Source organism: Nicrophorus vespilloides, unplaced genomic scaffold (assembly GCF_001412225.1).
Source record: "Nicrophorus vespilloides isolate i.1.1-1 unplaced genomic scaffold, Nicve_v1.0, whole genome shotgun sequence".
NCBI lineage: Eukaryota > Metazoa > Arthropoda > Insecta > Coleoptera > Silphidae > Nicrophorus > Nicrophorus vespilloides.
The window spans coordinates 78,123-99,548 of NW_017099582.1; the positions used below are offsets into that span (position 1 = coordinate 78,123).

Here is a 21,426-nt window from a genome sequence, read left to right on the forward strand (position 1 = left end):
TTATTATGATTATAGGGGAAATGAACGAGGATGGCGATGATGATCAATGAGCAACAGTTTAGTTCCGCTTCGGATGTCAGATGTCGCAACAAACTATACTTATAATGATAGAGATAATAAGGAGAAGGATGGTCATAGAGATAGGAATATGACTCAAAGGGTATAGAAAAGATGACCATGATTATAGAGTATCACAAAATTAGTTCGGCATCGCATGTCAGATGTCGCAACAATCGTTTCTTATGCTGATTTAAAGCCATGATCATAGAGATAGGAAGATGTTGCAACAGGAAAAGAAAAGATGGTGATGATGATTGAACAACAGTTTAGTTCCGCTTTGCATGTCAGATGTCGCAACGAACTTTTCTTATGATGATGATGTTAAGGAGAACGATGATCATTGAAATCAATATCACAAGATTAGTTATGCTTCGCAACGATCGTTTCTTGTGATGATGATGAGGATGATCATCAAGGTAGGAAGATGATGAAACGGGTATAGAAAAGTTCCGCTTCGGACGTNNNNAAGGTAGGAAGATGATGCAACGGGTATAGAAAAGATGGTATGATGATTGAAAAACAGATTAGTTCCGCTTTGGAAACATGGTGATGATGAAAGAACAGCAGTTTAGTTGCATCAAACTTTACTCATGATGATGATGTTTAGGAGGATGATGTTCATTGAGAAAGAAATTTGACTCAAAGTCTATACATGATCATGATGATGTAGTATATCACCAGTCAAATTCAGCTCCGAATGTTAGATGTCGCAACGATCATTTCTTATTACGATGATGATAAGACTGATGATAATGGAGATAAAACAATAATACTAAGGATATAGAACGAATGATGATGGATCTCCAGTTTAGTAACGTTTCAGACGTTAGATGTCGCAACGATCATTTATTACAATGACGATGACTAGGAAGATGCTGCAACTGGATATAAAGATGATGAATCTCCAGTTTAATTCCATTTCAGAAGTCAGATGTCGTAATTATAGAGCAAGCCAGCAAACGGAGTGACGGACAGGACAGGACGGGACACATTGATTTACGTTTATTGGAAGTCGGATATTTGGCCCGAGCATTTCGCACATTGTTACTTGTTGTAGTTACGTTTCGGTTTTTGGCTCGTCGCATGAACCTTCGACGATCCTCGCAAGGAATTTCATTACCTTCAGGATTTTACGCGCGTCCCATAAATGCAGTGTTTCCAAAACTGGCCGAGTTCCATCATCGAATAGATTCGGATAGTCCAAAGGTCGACACACGCAGAATTGGATCTCGAATAAATAGGAAACTGTGTTTCGACCTTTTAATATATGTTTTTTGTTGTTGACGTCTGAGTTACAGCCTTTTCGGCATTGAAATTAAACTACGCGCCGCGACGTCCTTTGGATTCAGTCTACAAAAATTATTATAGGAGACACGTGATTTATATAAGCAAAATCAAAACTTGATACTTGGACTCAAACCAAACTTTTACACAACGTTACAACCTTCCTCAGTTTATTCAAAGTTAAATTAATTATAATTAATTTATTAATATTAAAATATAATTAAAATTTTCAATTTAATTTATTTATATGCAATTTTGGAAACAAAAATTAATAAAAATTTTCAGGAATTGTAATTTTTTTACTAGAAAATTGAAACAAAGTTTTCCTTCATTCATAAGACTATTATTAGTGTTGAACGTCTGTTCAGTAAATCGTAACAAATTTAAAGCAATTGTCTGCAATAAAAGTTAAACACTTTTGGCTCACAATCTTCTAACAATTATTGTGGTAAAAAAGACAGTTTTCTACACATATTTTGATAAATTATTTTACATTTCCAACATAATGTTCATAATTCTTAGTTTATGAGTTGAAACTTTTCTTAACAAATTATTATAAAATATTAATAATTGAAAAATTTCGCTTTTTTTTAAATTTCTGTATTTAATTATCAATTAGGTAATTCTTGTATAACAGTTAAACATTTTTGGCTCACAAACTTCTAACAGTTTTTGTATGATAAAAAAGACAGTTTTCTAAACATATTTTAACAAATTATTTTACATTTTCAACATAATCTTCATAATTCTTAGTTGAAACATTTCTTAACAAATTATTATAAAACATTAATAATTGAAAAATTTCGCAATTTTTGATGAAAATTTAGTAATTTTTTTTTAAAGAAAATTTGTTTTTTTGTTCAATTATTAATTAGGTAAATCTTGTTAACAGTCTATGAACTAAACTATAATAAACTTTTAATATATCGATAAACACGTCCTTTTTTATAGTTTTAACGCTTCGTAAATGGGCAATAATTCACTGGTAATATTGAGCAGAAGCTTTTCGCGCGCAAATTTTGAAAAAATTTCTCTCCGGTAGTAATTTATGTGGTAAACAGTCCGTCGCCGCGGACGGACGGACACGACGTTTCGCGCTAAAAATAATTTTAATTTAAAACTAAAAATAATTAAAGGAACAGGGGGAACTTAATTACGGCAACGGCAGCCTCGGTGAGACCGTCTCACAAATTAGCGCTCATCGTGGTCAGATCGGATTGCTGCTCCTGGGGGCCTTCTTTACAATCTATACTTCTGCACTAAATGAACCTACAGATTATTTTTAAAACTACAACGTCAGCTGCACTTTCCTCACTTCTTGACAATTTCATTATAATTCTGCTATTTTTACTTTGTATTGTCCTTATGCAAGTTTTATGTAAGAACTTTGTATGAATGCATTTTTAAGAGCTGTTCGAAAACCGAAACCATTTTTCCATAAGCATAATTGTGCATAAATGTACTTTTAACAATTGATAAATTTAAGAATTCAGTGAAAATGAACATAATTCATTTTTGCATTTTGTTCGTAAACCGAAACTAAAATGAACATAATTTATTTCTGAAGTTTGTTCGAAAACCGAAACTACAATAAAAATTATATGATGAAATTGAACATAATTCATTTCTAAACTTTCTTTGAAAACCGAAACCATTTTCCCCATGATAGTAATTAATATACTTTGCAAAATCAATTGAAATAAACTACATTAAAAGTTATATCATGAAATTGTGAATAATTCGTTTTTAAACTCTGTTCGAAAACCGAAACCATTTTCCCTATGAGAGTAATTATTGCACTTTGGAAAATAAATCAATAACTTTTATCAATTGGAAAAACTATAATGAATATTATGTGATGAAATTGTACATAATTTATTTATGCAGTCTGTTCGAAAACCGAAACCATTTTCACATAAGCATAATTAATGTACTTGAAAATTTCAAGAAATCAGTGAAAATAAACATAATTCATTTCTGCATTTTGTTCGTAAACCAAAACTAAAATGAAAAAGAACATAATTCGTTTCTGAAATTTGTTCGAAACCCGAAACTACAATACAAATTATATGATGAAATTGAACATTTCTAAACTTTGTTCGAAAACCGAAACCTTTGTTTCTATGTGAGTTATTAATATACTTTGCAAAATAAATCAATAAATTCTATGAAAATCTTATGATGAAGTTTTGTTCAACTTTGATTTTAAAGTCTGTTCGAAAACTGAAGCCATTTTCTCTTAATTATTGTAAATAAATCAATAATTTTTATCAATTGAAAAAACAAAACATAAAAATGAACACAATTTGTTTCTGAAGTTTGTTCGAAAACCGAAACCATTTTCCCAATGATAGTAATTAATATACTTTGCAAAATCAATTGAAAAAAAAAACTATATTGAAAGTTATATCATGAAATTGTGAATAATTCGTTTCTAAACTCTGTTTGAAAACCGAAACCATTTTCCTCATGAGAGTAATTATTGCACTTTTCAAAATAAATCAATAACTTCTATAAACTGGAAAAACATAATGAATATTATGTGATGAAATTGAATGTAATTTATTTCTGCAGTCTGTTCGAAAACCGAAACCATTTTTCTCATAATAGAAATTTTTGTACTTGGCAAAATAAATTTCTCAAAGTTGAGTTTTATAACAACGTTGAGAAACAAATGTGGAGCAATAAAATCTATATTAAATTAGATATAAATGTCATTCAGGTTTCATTTAACAATTTACAATATTACAAAATTTCGTTTCAGTCTTATATAATTGAAGATTAGGCAATCAAATCTATATTAAATTAGCTGGGATAATGCGATAACAATAGACGACGTCTGTTGATTACATTTAACTAAACAATTTGAGTGTCAAGTTGGCAGGACTGCCGGCACCTGTTGGTATTAAACTATATGTTTTGTTCGTGTTCTCGCCCTACGACTTTTATATTTGCGCGCCGTTTATTTTAAATACGACAAACTGATATAAAACGAAATAAAACAGATTGAAAGGTAATAAAATTAAAACGTTTTTCACGCGCCGCCGCCGCTTCCACCGCCACAGCCGCCTCTAATTCATTTAAAAATAAACGCGCGCGAAAATAAATTCCATCCATGTGGAGAGACAACATCCAGAGAGAAAGAGAAATTTGACAATTTTAAGAACTTTGACAACGTATTGCATGAGATTGGTAATGCCTACAAATTTGCAAGGGCATGATTTTATCTTTGATTATCATAAATGATGGTCTAATTAGCTTATATAATTAACGAGTAATTAACTAAAATCTAAATACATTGCATTTTCAACTTTGACAGTCGATTGCAAAATAACGGTAAATGTCTCAAATCTGGCTTTAGGGTCATTAGAAAGGTAATAGTTTTGTCTTTAATTCACATATTCGATAATGCAATTCGCGTACGTAGTTATCAAGTAATTAAATAAAATGTTTATTAACAAATTTGACAGTATTTAAATAAAATCTAAAAACATCCAGAGAGATGATGATTTAAATTTGACAATTTTAAAATTTTTGATAACTTATTGCAATAGATTGGTAAAAGCTACAAATTTGCAATTAAGCTCATTTGAAAGGGCATGGTTTTTTCTTTGATTATCATTAAAGATGGTATAATTAGCTTATATAATTAACGAGTAATTAACTAAAATCTAAATACATTGCATTTTCAACTTTGACAGTTTATTGCAAAATAACGGTAAATGTCTCATATCAGGCAGTGGGGTTATTAGAAAGTAAGTAGTTTTATCTTTCATTTACATATTTGATGATACAATTAGCATGCATAGTTATCGAGTAATTAAACAAAATGTTTGTTAACAAATTTGACAGTAATTAAATAAAATCTAAAAACATTGTATTTTCAACTTTGACAGTTGATTACAAAATAACGGTAAATGTCTCAAACCTTGCAGTGGGGTTATTTGAAAGGCAATAGTTTTGTCTTTCATTTACCTATTCGATTATGTAATTGGCTAGCGTGGTTATCGAGTAATTAAACAAAATCTAAAAACAATGCTTTTCAAATTTAACAATTGATTACAAAATAACGGTAAATTTCTCAAATCTGTAAGTGGGGTTATTGGAAAGGTAATAGTTTTGTCTTTAATTTACATTTTCGATTATCTAATTGGCACGCGTGGTTGTCGAGTAATTAAATAAAATGTTGGTAACAAATTTGACAGTTGAAAATTATCAACTGTATATGGATAGGAAGAAGTTCGTATTACTTAAAAAACACGACTTCACAATTCCAATTATGTAAAATCATTATTATTTAAAGACCGGTTCGAGGCTAGCCAAAAGCAGATAGAGAATAAATATATAGAAGAAGTTGAAAATAAAAAAGAAAAAGGAGAAACTAAAACCGTTTGCTAAAAACTTCTACTACTACTACAAAAACGTTCCCGTTTTGTGTGTATACATGAGTGTGAGTGTATACGTTGTGTGTTTTTTTTTCAATGGAATTTCGATGGACTTCAAGAGTAGTGACTGGTGCTGACTGGTCGTTACGTCGGGAGGCGGGAAAATTTAAAATTAACCCAGATTGCCGCATCGAGTGACCTCGACCTCGAGCGGATCGCAAAAAAAAAATGAATCCGAAATTAAATTTGAAACAATGCTAACACGTAAGGATAACTAAAAACAAAACAAAAATAATAATATGATAATGATTAATGAAGTTGGCTTTGGAATTAGAAGCTAATCTATATAAAGAATACTTACAACATTTACGTGTCGTTTATAAATATTAATGGAAGGATGTTTAGTGAAACCGAGGGTAAATCGGATCGTTGCGCGAATAATAATGAGTTTGTTAATTACGTAACGCGTTGATGTGAATGTGAAATAAATGTAAATGAATATAGATGAAAAGTTGATGAAAATTACTGAAAACTGAGAAGGTTATGAAATGAAACTGGAAGATTTTTTGTTTTCCTACATTTTTTAGTTTGAGGAATACAATTAAGTTATGATAATTGGAAGACATGATATGCTAAGAATATATAGGAAAAAGGTAAAAATTGTAAGTTACAAATAGGAAAATTAAATGATAATAAGACTGAAAGTTATGAAAATTTAAAGATAAATAAATAAGGAAATTTTAACATAAGACATAAAAATATAATAATTTAAAGATATTTTCTCTTTCACTTTTTAAATTATTGACTAAAAAAGAAAAGAAACATTGAAGAAGACAGAAAGATTAGATGGCTGATAAATATGAAAATTTGAAGATAATTACATAAGATAATTATATTAATACAAAATATGAGGAGACTGAAAGATATGAAAATTGAAAGAGAAAAAAAAAGCTGAAATCAAAATTGAAAGACAGGAAGACTGAAAAAATATGGAAATTTTGATAAAGAAAATAGACGGACTGAAAAATGAAGAAAGCTGAAATCAAAATTGAGTAATTGAAAGACTGAAAAGTATGAAAATTCAGGAAGAAAATAGACAGAGTGAAAAATGAAAAAGCTGCAAATAAAATTGGGAAATTGAAAGACAGGAAGATTGAAAAATATGGAAATTTGTTAAAGAAAATAGACGGACTGAAAAATGAAGAAAGCTGAAATCAAAATTGGGAAATTGAAGAACAGGAAGATTGAAAAATATGAAAATTTATTAAAGAAAATAGACGGACTGAAGAATGAAGAAAGCTGAAATCAAAAGTGGAAAATTGAAAGACTGAAAAGTATGAAAATTGAGAAAGAAAATAGACAGAGTGAAAAATGAAAAAAGCTGAAATTAAAAGTGGGAAATTGAAAGGTAGTAATACTGAAAAATATGTAAATTGATAAAGAAAATAGGTGGATTTGATCAAAGAAGAAAGCTGAAAACAAAATTGGGAAATTGAAAGACAGGAAAATTGAGAAATATGAAAATTTAAAAAAGAAAATAGACGGAGTGAAAAATGAAGAAAGCTGAAATCAAAATTGGGAAATTGAAAAACACGAAGATTGAAAAATATGAAAATTTGAGAAAGAAAATAGACGGACTGAAAAATGTAGAAAGCTGAAATCAAAATTGGGAAATTGAAAGACTAAAAAGTGTATGAAAATTGAGAAAAAAAATAGACAGAGTGAAAAATGAAGAAAGCTGAAATCTAAATTGGGAAATTGAAAGGCCGAAAAGTATAAAAATTCAAGAAGCATATAGACGGAGTGAAAAATGAAGGAAGTTGAAATCAAAATTGGGAAATTGAAAGGTAGTAATACTGAAAAATATGAAAATTGATAAAGAAAATAATCAAAACTAGTGAAAAATGTAGAAAACTTAAATCTAAAATAGGCGGATTGATCAAAGATGAAAATTTAAAGATAAGTAATTTAGAAAATTATAATATAAAATGTGAAAAAGAAGAAATCTGAAAACCAAATTAAATAATTGAATGATAGGTAATTTATTTTGTTAATTTAAATATAGGAAGACAGAAGAATATGAATATATAAAGATATAAGAATTGAAAGAGAAAATAAGCAGACTGAAAAAGAAGAAAGCTGATAAAAACAAATTGGTGAACTGATAGATTGGAAGAAACCAAATTGGAAAATTGAATCATAGGTAAACTGAGAAATTTGAAAATTGAAAAATAAAATAATCGGACTGAAAAAAATAAGAAAGTTGAAAACTAAATTGGAAAAGTGAAAGGTACGAAAATTGAAAAATATGAAAATTGTAATACAAAAATATGGAAATAAAAGGATAACTTGAAAGAATATGTGAAATCTATAGGAAAATAACGAGAGGAAAGAAAAAAGGAAGATAAAAAGTTATAAAAATGTAAAAAGACAATAAAATAGTTAGATTTTCTTTATAAACTAATAAACTTAATAAAATGAAAGTTGTAAAATAAACAACATAGAAAAGAAAAAAAGAAAATAAAAACAGAATTCCTCAAATAATTTGCAATTTCAAACAAATACAGAGCTTTTTATTACCGACGCCTTTCGTGCCTTTCCAAAATTCTAGTTCAAATAGTCGTCTATTTTTTTTTTGCTTCTTAACTTCTCTTTTCCATCTTCATCTCGATTCTTAAATAAACCGCCTACGAAACATGTATATTTACTTCGCGAATGTAAAATATCGTAAAACGTAACGTAATATCGGCGAGGCAATCATCGGTCGACATATAGTAAAATCGTAAAGTTTTACTAAAATTCATTAACATTTCTGCACGATCACTATTTCCATCTATTCCGTATTAGAAAAAAACCCTACAAAAACATATAAAAATCATTTAATAACGTGAAAAATATATTTTAGTTTTTAAGATAATTCTTATGACAATTTCATAAAATCTGCTACAATCATCTTCTGATATAAAATTTTGTCTTCTTTCGTAAACGTAATAAGAAACGCACTTTACATTCAATTGATGGTAAAATTCAACGCATTTTCAAATTGGATTTATGTGTTATTTGTATAACACGTGCATGCAATAAACATACAAAACAAACAACAACTTCTTACGTAGGTGATTGCAATTAATGTATCGAATTGCTGCGGTTAAATGTAACAACAATGCGTATATGAAAAAAAACGAGATAAATCTGTTATGTAAACCGAACACGTGTTACGCAACGGGTCTATATTGCAAGCCCGACAACCGAAGGACCGTCTATTGAAATCCTGACGATCAAAATCCCGACTACCATAATCCCGATTATATCGAAATCCCGACTACCATAAACATGTTATTGTATACATTTATAATAATAAAAGACACTGTCGGTATTTTGATATAGTCGGGATTTTGATTGTCGGGATTGTAGTAGTTGGGATTTTGACATAGGCTTGCGATTGCCACCGTTACGCAACGAATGTAGTAAATAAGGAACGATTAAAATATTTGAATATATAGGCAACACAATTTACACCCATTATCATTTAAATTGTTATTGATTGTCATTGAACATTAACATATTTTAGTTATATTATTGATTAACGTGTAAATTTAGATACAATTTTGTTTTTTTTTTCACTTAAATATTTTTGTATGTCAAAAATTATTTGTATTAATAACTGAAATAATTTAATTTTGTTTATTTTTTGTTGTTGTTGTCATGGTTATGTAAAAACTAGTGTAGTGTCAACCATGGAAATCTAAGGTAACTATAGAATATTTAGACCGAGATTTCAGGTATTTGAAGCAACTTTTTCAAAATTTTCAGAAAATGAAAAAAAAAACAAAATTATAATTATTAAATTAATTTATTTATTAAATATATTTACAATAAATACAAAATACACAAATTAATACAAACAACTTTAATTGAATCCAAAAAACGTTATCATTAACTTTGTTATTATCAACTCAAGTATTTTGAATTCACTTATTCAATCTTTGAACTTCGATAGACGTTTTTCTGCTTTGCTGAAAGATAATTTTCATGCATCCTCATTTATCGCAAATATCCACAATCATTGAATTAAACTATAATTGAAAATAACATTACAGAGTTTGTTTATTCAAAACATATAATTACTGCACTGAAAGTTCATTATACTGGAAAATACCTCTCATAGTGCGGATAATCAGTTTTAAACCGCACTAATCGAGGACCGTATTAAAATAAACAGCACAAAAAGAGATTTGACACAAAATTATTTTATGTTCCAATTTTTTAGAATTAATTTTTGTTTTGTTTATTTTTTTAATTTTCATACCGTACTATGTGAATCCGCAATATTCGAGGTTTTTTTTTTCATATTATGTATCATAATTTATTTACAGTCAATAAAATAACAAATTGTTTACAAAAAAAACACAAAACTATGTGAAACAAAAATCAGATTATGAGTGAAAAATGATTAATTAATGTAGACATAAATCAAAATTAAGATTAGTATGTCTACATTGTTTACATTAGATTATTTTAGTAACACAAACTTGAAGGATGCAATAAAACGCTGATTTTTTTTTATAATGCGATGTGAATTACAGTCATTCTGTATCAAATGATGATTTGTAAATTTAAAGTAGGTCAAAAGATTATGACACGCAAAGAAGATTATGTAAATTTGCACAGAGATTGAATAATTTTACCTGAAATAAAATAAATGTAAATTTGAAAATAACTGAAGAAGATTAATTTCTAATTTATAAAGTTTCACTTAAAACTATTTCCATTTATTAAATTTAATTGTAAAAAGAAACAAACTTGAAACGTAAATGTAGCACAAATTATTAATTTTATGTAACACCTGCATAAACACTTGCTTTTTAATTGAACACCTGCGTGAACACCTGAGTTTTAATTGAACACCTGCGTTATAATTGAACACCTGCGTTATAATTGAACACCTGCACTTTCATTGAACACCTGCGTTTTCATTGAACACCTGCATGAACATCTGCGTTTTAATTAAAGATCTGCGTGAACACCTGCGTTTTCATTGAACACCTGCACGAACATCTGCGTTTTAATTGAAGATCTGCGTGAACACCTGCGTTTTCATTGAACACATGCATGAACATCTGCGTTTTAATTGAACACCTGCGTTTTCATTAAACACCTGCGTTTTTATTAAACACTTGCGTTTTAATTGTACATAAGTGAAATTAATTTGCTTAATATACAATAGGAATAGATTTGAAATAAATATTAAAGTTTTGTTTAATATTGTTGTTGAAAACTTTATAAATCTTCTCCACTTTTCTCAATAAAACTGCAAGAAAACATAAATAAATAAAGGAAACTACAAGATTTTTTTGTTAATTAATATCAATGTAAAATTTCAATATAAACTTTTGTGATTTGTGTATGCATTAAAAGCAATTACATTAATTTTGATATAATTTTTCTTTAACGCACATTTTTTGTTGCAAATTATCGAAACTGATCACAATTAGTTTTATTTATGTAATAAAAGTAGTTTAATATTAATATATGACTCACCTTTATTTAATTGAATAAACGAATAAACATTGTAATAAACTCTTTAGAAATTAGTTAAGATTTCATCACAGTTTTGAATGAATACGTCTGAATTTCTAAAAATTATTTGTATTAATACCTGAAATAATTTAATTTTATTTATTTTTTGTTGTTATTGTCATGGTTATGTAAAAAATGGTGTAGTGTCAATTATTAAAATCTAAGGTAACTATAGAATCTTTAGACCGAAATTTCAGGTATTTGAAGCAACTTTTCAAAATTTTCAGAAAATGAAAAAGAAAACAAAAATATAATTATTAAATTTATTTATTTATTAAATATATTTACAATAAATACAAAATACACAAATTAATAGAAACAACTTATAAATCTTCTCCACTTTTCTCAATAAAACTGCAAGAAAACATAAATAAATAACGGAAACTACAAGATTTTTTTGTTAATTAATATCAATGTAAAATTTCAATATTTCAATATAAACTTTTGTGATTTGTGTACGCATTAAAAGCAATTACATTAATTTTGATATACTTTTTCTTTAACGCACATTTTTTGTTGCAAATTACCGAAACTGATCACAATTAGTTTTATTTATGTAATAAAAGTAGTTTAATATTAATAAATGACTCACCTTTATTTAATTGAATAAACATTGTAATAAACTCTTTAGAAATTAGTTAAGATTTCATCACAGTTTTGAATGAATGCGTCTGAATTTCTAAAAACACCCATTGCACATTTCGAACGCTTGCGGAAAAAAAAATTGAGTCAAGTTGCGAACGTGCCGCTAACTATCATAACAAGATGATAATTGAGTTTCCAAATAGTGAAGTGACTTCTTCACCTCCTTACTTATCAGGCGAGGACCGAATGGAGAGAGAGAGAAAGAGGATGTTCTGATAAGGATTGGGAATTTAAAGTACGATTCACGAATTCTCATTTTCATTCCCATCGAAAATGTTCCTCGCGTTGGTTTTCGTGGCTGTACTGCTGCTCTTCCTCTACTTGAAGTACTATGTCACCTTCAATTACTGGCAGCGAAGAGGCGTCAAGTTCGAGAAGACGCATTCGATTTTCGGCAACATAGGTAAAAACATTCTTCAGCGCCAATCCATGGCTGATCTGATTGCGAACATCTACAAGAAACATTCGGAAGAACCGTGAGTTTATTCAATTGTTTTAAACTTAGTTCAATTGGTTTTTTTCTTTTGAAGATACTTCGGAATCTTCACGTTCATGAACCCGACTTTGGTGGTGAAAGACCCGGAGATCATCAAGGAAATCGCAGTGAAGAATATCGATAACTTCATCACGCACAAGTTGTTCTCTAGTGGTGATGGGTCTCACGTCTTCAGCAAGAATCTGTTCGCTACTTCTGGTACGCTTCAATCAATTGAATTGAAGATGAGAGGTAATTTGAGGTTTTTTTTTTCAGGATCCATATGGAGGAACACAAGACCTTCTTTATCTCCCGCTTTTACTGGTAGCAAAATGAGGGCTATGTACGATTTGGTAAACGAATGCTCGATGCAATGGTTCAAGACTTTCGAAGCCAAAAACGAAGAGACTATTCTCGTCAATCTCAAAGAGGACATCATCATCAGATTCACCATAGACGTTATATCCACGTGCATCTTCGGATTGAAGAGCAATTCTTTCGAGGACAAAAACAACGAGTTCTTCAAACGCGCCCATTCCGTCGGAGATTTTGGTGGCAACAAGATCTTCGCCCTCTTCGGTTACTGCATTCCTCAATTCATCGTCAAAGTGAGTCCTCGATTAGCCGAAATCAACAAATTGGTAATTGCTTAAACTGTTAGATGTTCGATTTGAGGATTGTGCCGAACGATGATCAAGAGTTCTTCGAGCGCGTCGTCATGGAAACCATCAAGATGCGTGTCCAAAACAACATAGTTCGTCCGGATATGATCAATCTGCTGATGGACTCGAGGAAAGGAAAACTGACGCACGACACTGACGGAGATTTAAACGATACCGGTTTCGCTACCATCGAGGAATCGAGTTTGGGAAAATCCAAAGTCAACGGTGAGATGGCCGACGATGAGATCGTCGGTCACAGCTTGCTCTTCCTCATCGCCGGATCCGATACCACAGCTTGCGGTTTGACCTTCCTCATTTACGAGTTGGCTTTGCATTCCGACATCCAACAAAGGCTTTACGAAGAAATCGCCGAGTACTTAGAGGAGGGTAAAGGTAAAATCTCGTACGAGAACATCCTGAAAATGAAGTACCTGGATATGGTTTGCTCAGGTAAGCGATTGAATACACAATCAAATGATGTTTTTTTTGATAATTCAAACAATTCTTTGTTAGAAACCTTGAGGAAGTGGCCTCCACTACCTGTGACGGACAGATGCACCTCGAGACCATACGAAATCAAGAGCGAAAACAAGAAATCTTTGCGTCTGGAATCGGGAACGGTTGTGTGGTTCCCGGTTTTCAGCATTCACAGGGATCCGAAATACTACGAAGATCCTGAAAGGTTCGATCCGGAACGTTTCAGTGATGAGAACAAAGACAAGATCAACAAAGACGCGTACCTTCCTTTCGGCGTTGGACCGAGAGCATGCATTGGTAAAGGATAACGATTAATTAACAAATTATTAGATTACTATTTAATTGTTGATTTAGGTTCAAGATTGGCGATGCTCATGTTCAAATCCATTCTTGTGCATATATTGAACAACTTTGAAGTGGTGCCAGTTGAGAAGACTCCAATTCCATTAGAATTAAGCAAGAAACATATATTTTTAAATCCGAACAGTCCCGTTTGGCTAGGCCTAAAGCGAAGGACTCATTAAGATAGACTCGAGCCGCGCATATCTTATGCAATTAATCCTAATCATCCACTCTAAATCATTTTCTATTCTTAGGTAAAACTCACTCTAAATAAATATTTAAAACTTACAGCGCTTCGCGTTTCATTTGATCCACAACTAGATAAACCTTAACATAACAAAATAAGACTTTCACCTCCTAAAATAAACGAAAAGTTTATTTATGAACAACTCTGACTGTTTTCTTTCAATACAAATAACACACTTTAAAACTGCACTAAATGAGACTTAACTATTTAAAGAAGAAAAAAACTATCATATAAAAAATTTACTACATTTTTAATTTATTTTAATTTTTCTCAATTAAAAATTAGTTTTTTCTTTGAAAATTTTCAATTCGCACTATAGAGAATTCGCATTGATCGAAGCCGCACTATTCGATGTATTTCTATATTGTAATATAATATTGAGAAATGCAGTTGAGGATACAGGTGAGATTTCAGGTAAAATTAGTTTATTTTGATTAACTTTCAAACCGCACTAATGGAAGCCGCACTATTCGAGGTATTTCTGTATTGTAATTCTATATTGAAAATTACAGTTTTGTAGACATTTTTGTGAAAGAAAATGTAAGAAATAATTCTTTGTAATCTTCAGTGTTCGTTTTTTTTTGTAAGATGAGATTTCAGGTAAACATTTGCAATTTCATAAAGTATTTATAATTTAGTTTGTTTTGATTCATTTTCAAACCGTACTATAGAGTATCCGCACTAATCGAAGCCGCACTATTCGAAGTATTTCTGTATTGTAATTCTATATTTAAAGTTACAGTTTTGTAGAAATTATTGTATAACAAAATGTAAGAAATAAATCTTTGTAATCTTCAGTGTTCGTTTATATTTTGTAAGGTGAGATTTCAGGTAAACATTTGCAATTTCATAAAGTATACGAAACCGCACTATTCGAGGTATTTCTGTATTATAATTCTATATAAAAAAATACAGTTTTGTAGAAATTCATGCATAAGAAAATATAAGAAACAAATCTTTGTAATCTTCAGTGTTCGTTTATATTTTGTAAGGTAAGATTTCAGACAATTTCATGAAGCATTTGTAAAATTAGTATGTTTTGATAAATTTTCAAACCGTACTATAGCGAATCCACACTATTCGAAGCCGCACTATTCGAGGTATTACTATATTGTAGTTCTATATTGAAAATTACAGTATTTAGAAATTATTGCAAAAAAAATATGTAAGAAATAATTCTTTGTAATCTTCAGTGTTTGTTTATAGTTTATAAGGTAAGAGTTTAGGTAAACATGTGCAATTTCATAAAGCATTTGTAGAATTAGTTTGTTTTGATTAATTTTCAAACCACACTATAGTGAATCCACACTATTCGAAGCCACATTATTCGAGGTATTCCTGTATTGTAATTCTATATTGAAAATTACAGTTTTGTAGAAATTCATGTATAAGAAAATGTAAGAAATAAATCTTTGTGATCTTGTAAGGTGAGATTTCAGGTAAACATTTGCAATTTCATAAAGCATTTGTAAAATTAGTATATTTTGATTAACTTTCAAACTGTACTATCTCGAATACGCACTGATTGAAGCCGCACTATTCGAGGTATTTCTGTATTATAATTCTATATGGGAAAATACAGTTTTGTAGAAATTATTGTAAAAGAAAATGTAAGAAATAATTCTTTGTAATCTTCAGTATTCGTTTTTTTTTGGTAAGGTGAGATTCCAGGTAAACATTTGCAATTTGATAAAGTATTTATAAAATTAGTTTGTTTTGATTAATTTTCAAACCGCACTATAGTGAATCCACACTATTCGAAGCCACATTATTCGAGGTATTCCTGTATTGTAATTCTATATTGAAAATTACAGTTTTGTAGAAATTCATGTATAAGAAAATGTAAGAAATAAATCTTTGTAATATTCAGAGTTCGTTTTTATTTTGTAACGTGAGATTTCAGGTAAAATTAGTTTGTTTTGATTAACTTTCAAACAGCACTATAGCGAATCCGCACTATTCGAAGCCACACTATTCGAGGTATTTCTGTATTGTAATTTTATATTTAAAATTACAGTTTTGTAGAAATTCATGTATAAGAAAATGTAAGAAATAAATCTTTGTAAACTTGTAAGGTGAGATTTCAGGTAAACATTTGCAATTTCATGTTTTGATAAATTTTCAAAATGCACTATAAGGAATACGCACTGATAGAAACCACACTATTCGAAGTATTTTTGTATTATATATAATGGAAAAATACAGTTTTGTAGAATTTTTTTTAAAAGAAAATGTAAGAAATAAATCTTTGTAATCTTCACTGTTCTTTTTTATTTTGTAAGGTGAGATTTCAGGTAAACATTTGCAATTTTATAAAGCATTTGTAAAATTAGTATGTTTTGATACATTTTCAAACCGCACTATAGCGAATACGCACTGATCGAAGCCGCACTATTCGAGGTATTTCTGTATTGTAATTCTATATTGAAAATTACAGTTTTGTAGAAATTATTGTATAAGAAAATATAAGAAATAAATCTTTGTAATCTTCAGTGTTCGTTTTTATTTTGTAAGGTAAGATTTCAGGCAATTTCATAAAGCATTTGTAAAATTAGTATGTTTTGATAAATTTTCAAACCGCACTATAGCGAATACGCACTGAAGGAAGCCGCACTATTCGAGGTATTTCTGTATTATAATTCTATATGGAAAAATACAGTTTTGTAGAAATTCATGCAAAGAAAATATAAGAAATAAATCTTTGTAATCTTCAGTGTTCGTTTTTATTTTATAAGGTAAGATTTCAGGCAATTTAATGAAGCATTTGTAAAATTAGTATGTTTTGATAAATTTTCTAACCGCACTATAGCGAATTCACATTATTGGAAGTCGTACTATTCGAGGTATTTCTGTATTGTAGTTCTATATTAAAAATTACAGTTTTGAAGAAATTATTGCAAAAGAAAATGTAAGAAATAAATCTTTGTAATCTTCAGTGTTCGTTTATATTTTGTAAGCTAAGAGTTCAGGTAAACATGTGCAATTTCATAAAGCATTTGCAGAATTAGTATGTTTTGATAAATTTTCAAACCGTACTATAGCGAATACGCACTTATCGAAGCCGCACTATTTGAGGTATTCCTGAATTGTAATTTTATATTGAAAATTACTGTTTCGAAATAAATCTTTGTAATATTCAGAGTTCGTTTTTATTTTGTAACGTGAAATTTCAGGTAAAATTAGTTTGTTTTGATTAATTTTCAAACCGCACTATAGCGTATCCACACTATTCGAAGCCACATTATTCGAGATATTTCTGTATTGCAATTTTATATTTAAAATTACAGTTTTGTAGAAATTCATGTATAAGAAAATGTAAGAAACAAATCTTTGTGATGTTGTAAGGTGAGATTTCAGGTAAACATTTGCAATTTCATAAAGCATTTGTAAAATTAGTTTGTTTTGATAAATTTTTAAACCGCACTATAGCGAATACGCACTAATCTAAACCGCACTATTCGAGGTATTTCTGTATTATAATTCTATATGAAAAAATACAGTTTTGTAGAAATTCATGCATAAGAAAATATAAGAAATAAATCTTTGTAATCTTCAGTGTTCGTTTTTATTTTGTAAGGTGAGATTTCAGGTAAACATTTGCAATTTCATAAAGTATTTATAAAATTAGTTTGTTATGATTAATTTTCAAACCGCACTATAGCGAATCCACACTATTCGATGCATTTCTGTATTATAATTCTATATAGAAAAATACAGTTTTGTAGAAATTTTTGTAAAAGAAAATATAAGAAATAAATCTTTGTAATCTTCAGTGTTCGTTTTTTTGTAAGGTCAGATTTCAGGTAAACATTTGCAATTTTATAAAGTATTTATAAAATTAGTTTGTTTTGATTCATTTTCAAACCGTACTATAGCGAATCCGCACTAATCGAAGCCGCACTATTCGAGGTGTTCCTGTATTGTAATTCTATATTGAAAATTACAGTTTTGTAGAAATTCTTGTAAAAGAAAATGTAAGAAATAATTCTTTGTAATCTTCAGTGTTCGTTTTTTTTTGGTAAGGTAAAAGTTCAGGTAAACATGTGCAATTTCATAAAGCATTTTTAGAATTAGTATGTTTTGATAAATTTTCAAACCGTACTATAGCGAATACGCACTTATCGAAGCCGCACTATTTGAGGTATTCCTGTATTGTAATTTTATATTGAAAATTACAGTTTTGAAGAAATTGTTGTATAACAAAAAGGAAGAAATAAATCTTTATAATATTCAGAATTCCTTTTTATTTTGTAAAGTGAGATTTCAGGTAAAAATAGTTTGTTTTGATTAACTTTCAAACCGCACTATAGCGAATCCACACTATTCGAAGCCACACTATTCGAGGTATTCCTGTATTGTAATTCTATATTGAAAACTACAGTTTTGTAGAAATTCATGTATAAGAAAATGTAAGAAATAAATCTTTGTGATCTTGTAAGGTGAGATTTCAGATAAACATTTGCAATTTCATAAAGCATTTGTAAAATAAGTATGTTTTTTAAATTTTCAAACCGCACTATAGCGATTCCACACTATTTGAAGCCGCACTATTCGAGGTATTTCTTTAATTATAATTTTATATGGAAAAATAGCGTTTTGTAGAAATTCATGTATACGAAAATATAAGAAATAAATCTTTATAATCTTCAGTGTTCGTTTTTTTTTGTAAGGTGAGATTTCAAGTAAACATGTGCATTTTCATAAAGCATTTGTAAAATTAGTATGTTTTGATAAATTTTCAAACCGCACTATAGCGAATCAACACTATTCGAAGCCGCACTATTCGAGATATTTCTGTATTGTAATTCTATATTGAAAATTACAGTTTTGTAGAAATTCATAAATCTTTGTAATCTTTAGTGTTCGTTTTTTTTTGATAAGGTGAGGTTTCAAGTAAACATATGCAATTTTAGAAAACATTTGTAAAATTAGTATGTTTTGATTAACTTTCAAACTGTACAATAACAAATACGCAATGATCGAAGCCGCACTATTCGAGTTATTTATGTATTATAATTCTATATGGAAAAATACATTTTTGTAGAATTTTTTTGTAAAAATGTAAGAAATAATTCTTTGTAATCTTCGGTGTTCGTTTTTTTTTGGTAAGGTGAGATTCCAGGTAAACATGTGCAATTTCATGAAGCATTTGTAAAGTGTAAAAGGTGTTTGCTTTCAAATTTATACACACATACAAAGTTTCTACAACAGCTGTTGTATTCATCTTTCGCACCTTTATATTTGTATGATTCGAATTTTCTGTTACTTCTTATAATACCCAGATTTTTACAATTTATTTTCAAATATTTTGTGTTTCTTTTTTTTTGGTTTTTAATAAATTCTATGTAAAACTAATATAAAAATCTTTACACACAATTTTAAAGAAAAAAGTATCTTAAAGTATTTTTTTCTATAATTATTGGATTAATTATAAAAAATTTGTAAAAATTGTGAAATAAATAAATAATTTTACAAAAATTTGGCGCACAACGTGAGACGGTTACAATTATGTACATATATAAGATACAAATGTTTTGTTGCTATGGGAACAAATAAACAAACATAAGAAACGTGATGATAATATTTTGTTTTTAGTAATTTTATTACATCAAGTAAAGTTTTAGTAAATATAAAAGAAAAAATATAATTGATAAATTTATGTGTGTCATCAAAACAATTAATTGCAACTTTTATTTTATCTGCATTGAATTAATTACTAAAAACGTTGTGAAAAAAGTGTAAATTATCAAATTTCATAGTTTTTTAAACGTTTGTTAAATGATTCAAACGCGTAATTTAATAGTAAATATTATGTCTGTACAAGAAGTGAAGAAATATATTTGTGTATAAAATTGTAACAAAAAAATTGTAATCTAAAAATAGAACAGAACAGAAAATTGAGAAATTTGTGCTGAATAACCGTTACGAGCGAAAAATCTCGACGATTATTATTCGTAAACTACGTTTATCTCTCTGCTTTCATGCGCTAATCTCGTTATTGCGTTACATACACACGCTAGAATGTGTTTTGCTCGATGTTCAATTAAAATTATTGGATTGCCACGCTTCTGCAGCAAGACATTGGTCATTTTGTAACTGAAACAAAACAGGTGTCATTCGTAACTCATTACCTGACGCTCGATTATAGTCCAAGGGCTCCTTAAATGTAAAAATACTACCGAGATAGAACGAATATAAATAGACGCCATCTATTGGTTGGAAAACTTAATTAAAGTCATGTTTAGTAATTATTTATTGAAACAAGAACAATCTCTTTAAAGCAAAATCTAATATTGATACAAAAACGCCTAAAAATTATGCACCAACCCAATAGAAATGTAAAAGATACAATTAATGTTAATTAATAATGTAGATTTGTAAAATATAAATATCTATTTGTTATTTACTTACAAAAGTCATCCAGTAAATCACGTCTTAGCTTATTAAAATTAAATTAATGAAGTTTTTTTTTTAACATTTTAGTTTTTACATAAAACTAGTTGATTTAGCACAAAAGTAAATTTTAAGAATCAAATGACAATGATAAGTTAACGAATTTAAATAATAGTTAATTTTAATTATTATAATTTTCACATTTTTTATATAATTTCTACTACTTTTTTTAAACATTTGTATTCAAAAAGTAAAAAAAAAAAGGGAAAAATCTACGTTTTAATTGAACAACTGTATAACACCTGCGTGAACACCTGCATGAACACCTACGTTTTAATTGAACAACTGAATAACACCTGCATAAACACCTACTTTTAATTGAACAACTATATAACACCTGCATAAACACTTACGGTTTAATTGAACAACTATATAACACCTGCGTGAACACCTACTGTTTAATTGAACAATTATATAACACCTGCATGATCACCTACGGTTTAATTGAACAACTATATAACACCTGCATGAACACCTACGTTTTAATTGAACAACTATATAACACCTGCATAAACAGTTACGGTTTAATTGAACAATTATATAACACCTGCATGAACACCTACGGTTTAATTGAACAACTATATAACACCTGCGTGAACATCTCCATGAAAACCTGCGTTTACTTGAACACCTGAGTTTTATTTTTTTCTTCACTTAAAACACAGAAACTTATTAGAATTTATATAAATTAAACAACATAAACGATTGTGATATGTGTAAATTGTCGTAATACGTATTAAAGAAAGTTCAATGTCAATTAATGATAAATATTCCATATATATATTTATAAAATTTTCTAAACAATTTTTTAGTATT

General features: G+C 28.9%; 1 protein-coding gene across 1 annotated transcript; it reads left to right on the forward strand.

Annotated features, from left to right (window-relative positions):
- The first annotated feature begins 12,192 nt into the window (after positions 1-12,192).
- On the forward strand, positions 12,193-14,198 carry LOC108564823 (cytochrome P450 9e2-like). The gene is made up of 6 exons (XM_017923975.1): positions 12,193-12,430; positions 12,485-12,648; positions 12,706-13,037; positions 13,091-13,541; positions 13,605-13,865; positions 13,923-14,198. The coding sequence occupies exons 1-6, from the start codon at positions 12,228-12,230 to the stop codon at positions 14,090-14,092; spliced, it is 1,581 nt and encodes a 526-aa protein (XP_017779464.1). The 5' UTR covers positions 12,193-12,227; the 3' UTR covers positions 14,093-14,198.
- Positions 14,199-21,426: the final 7,228 nt, after the last annotated feature.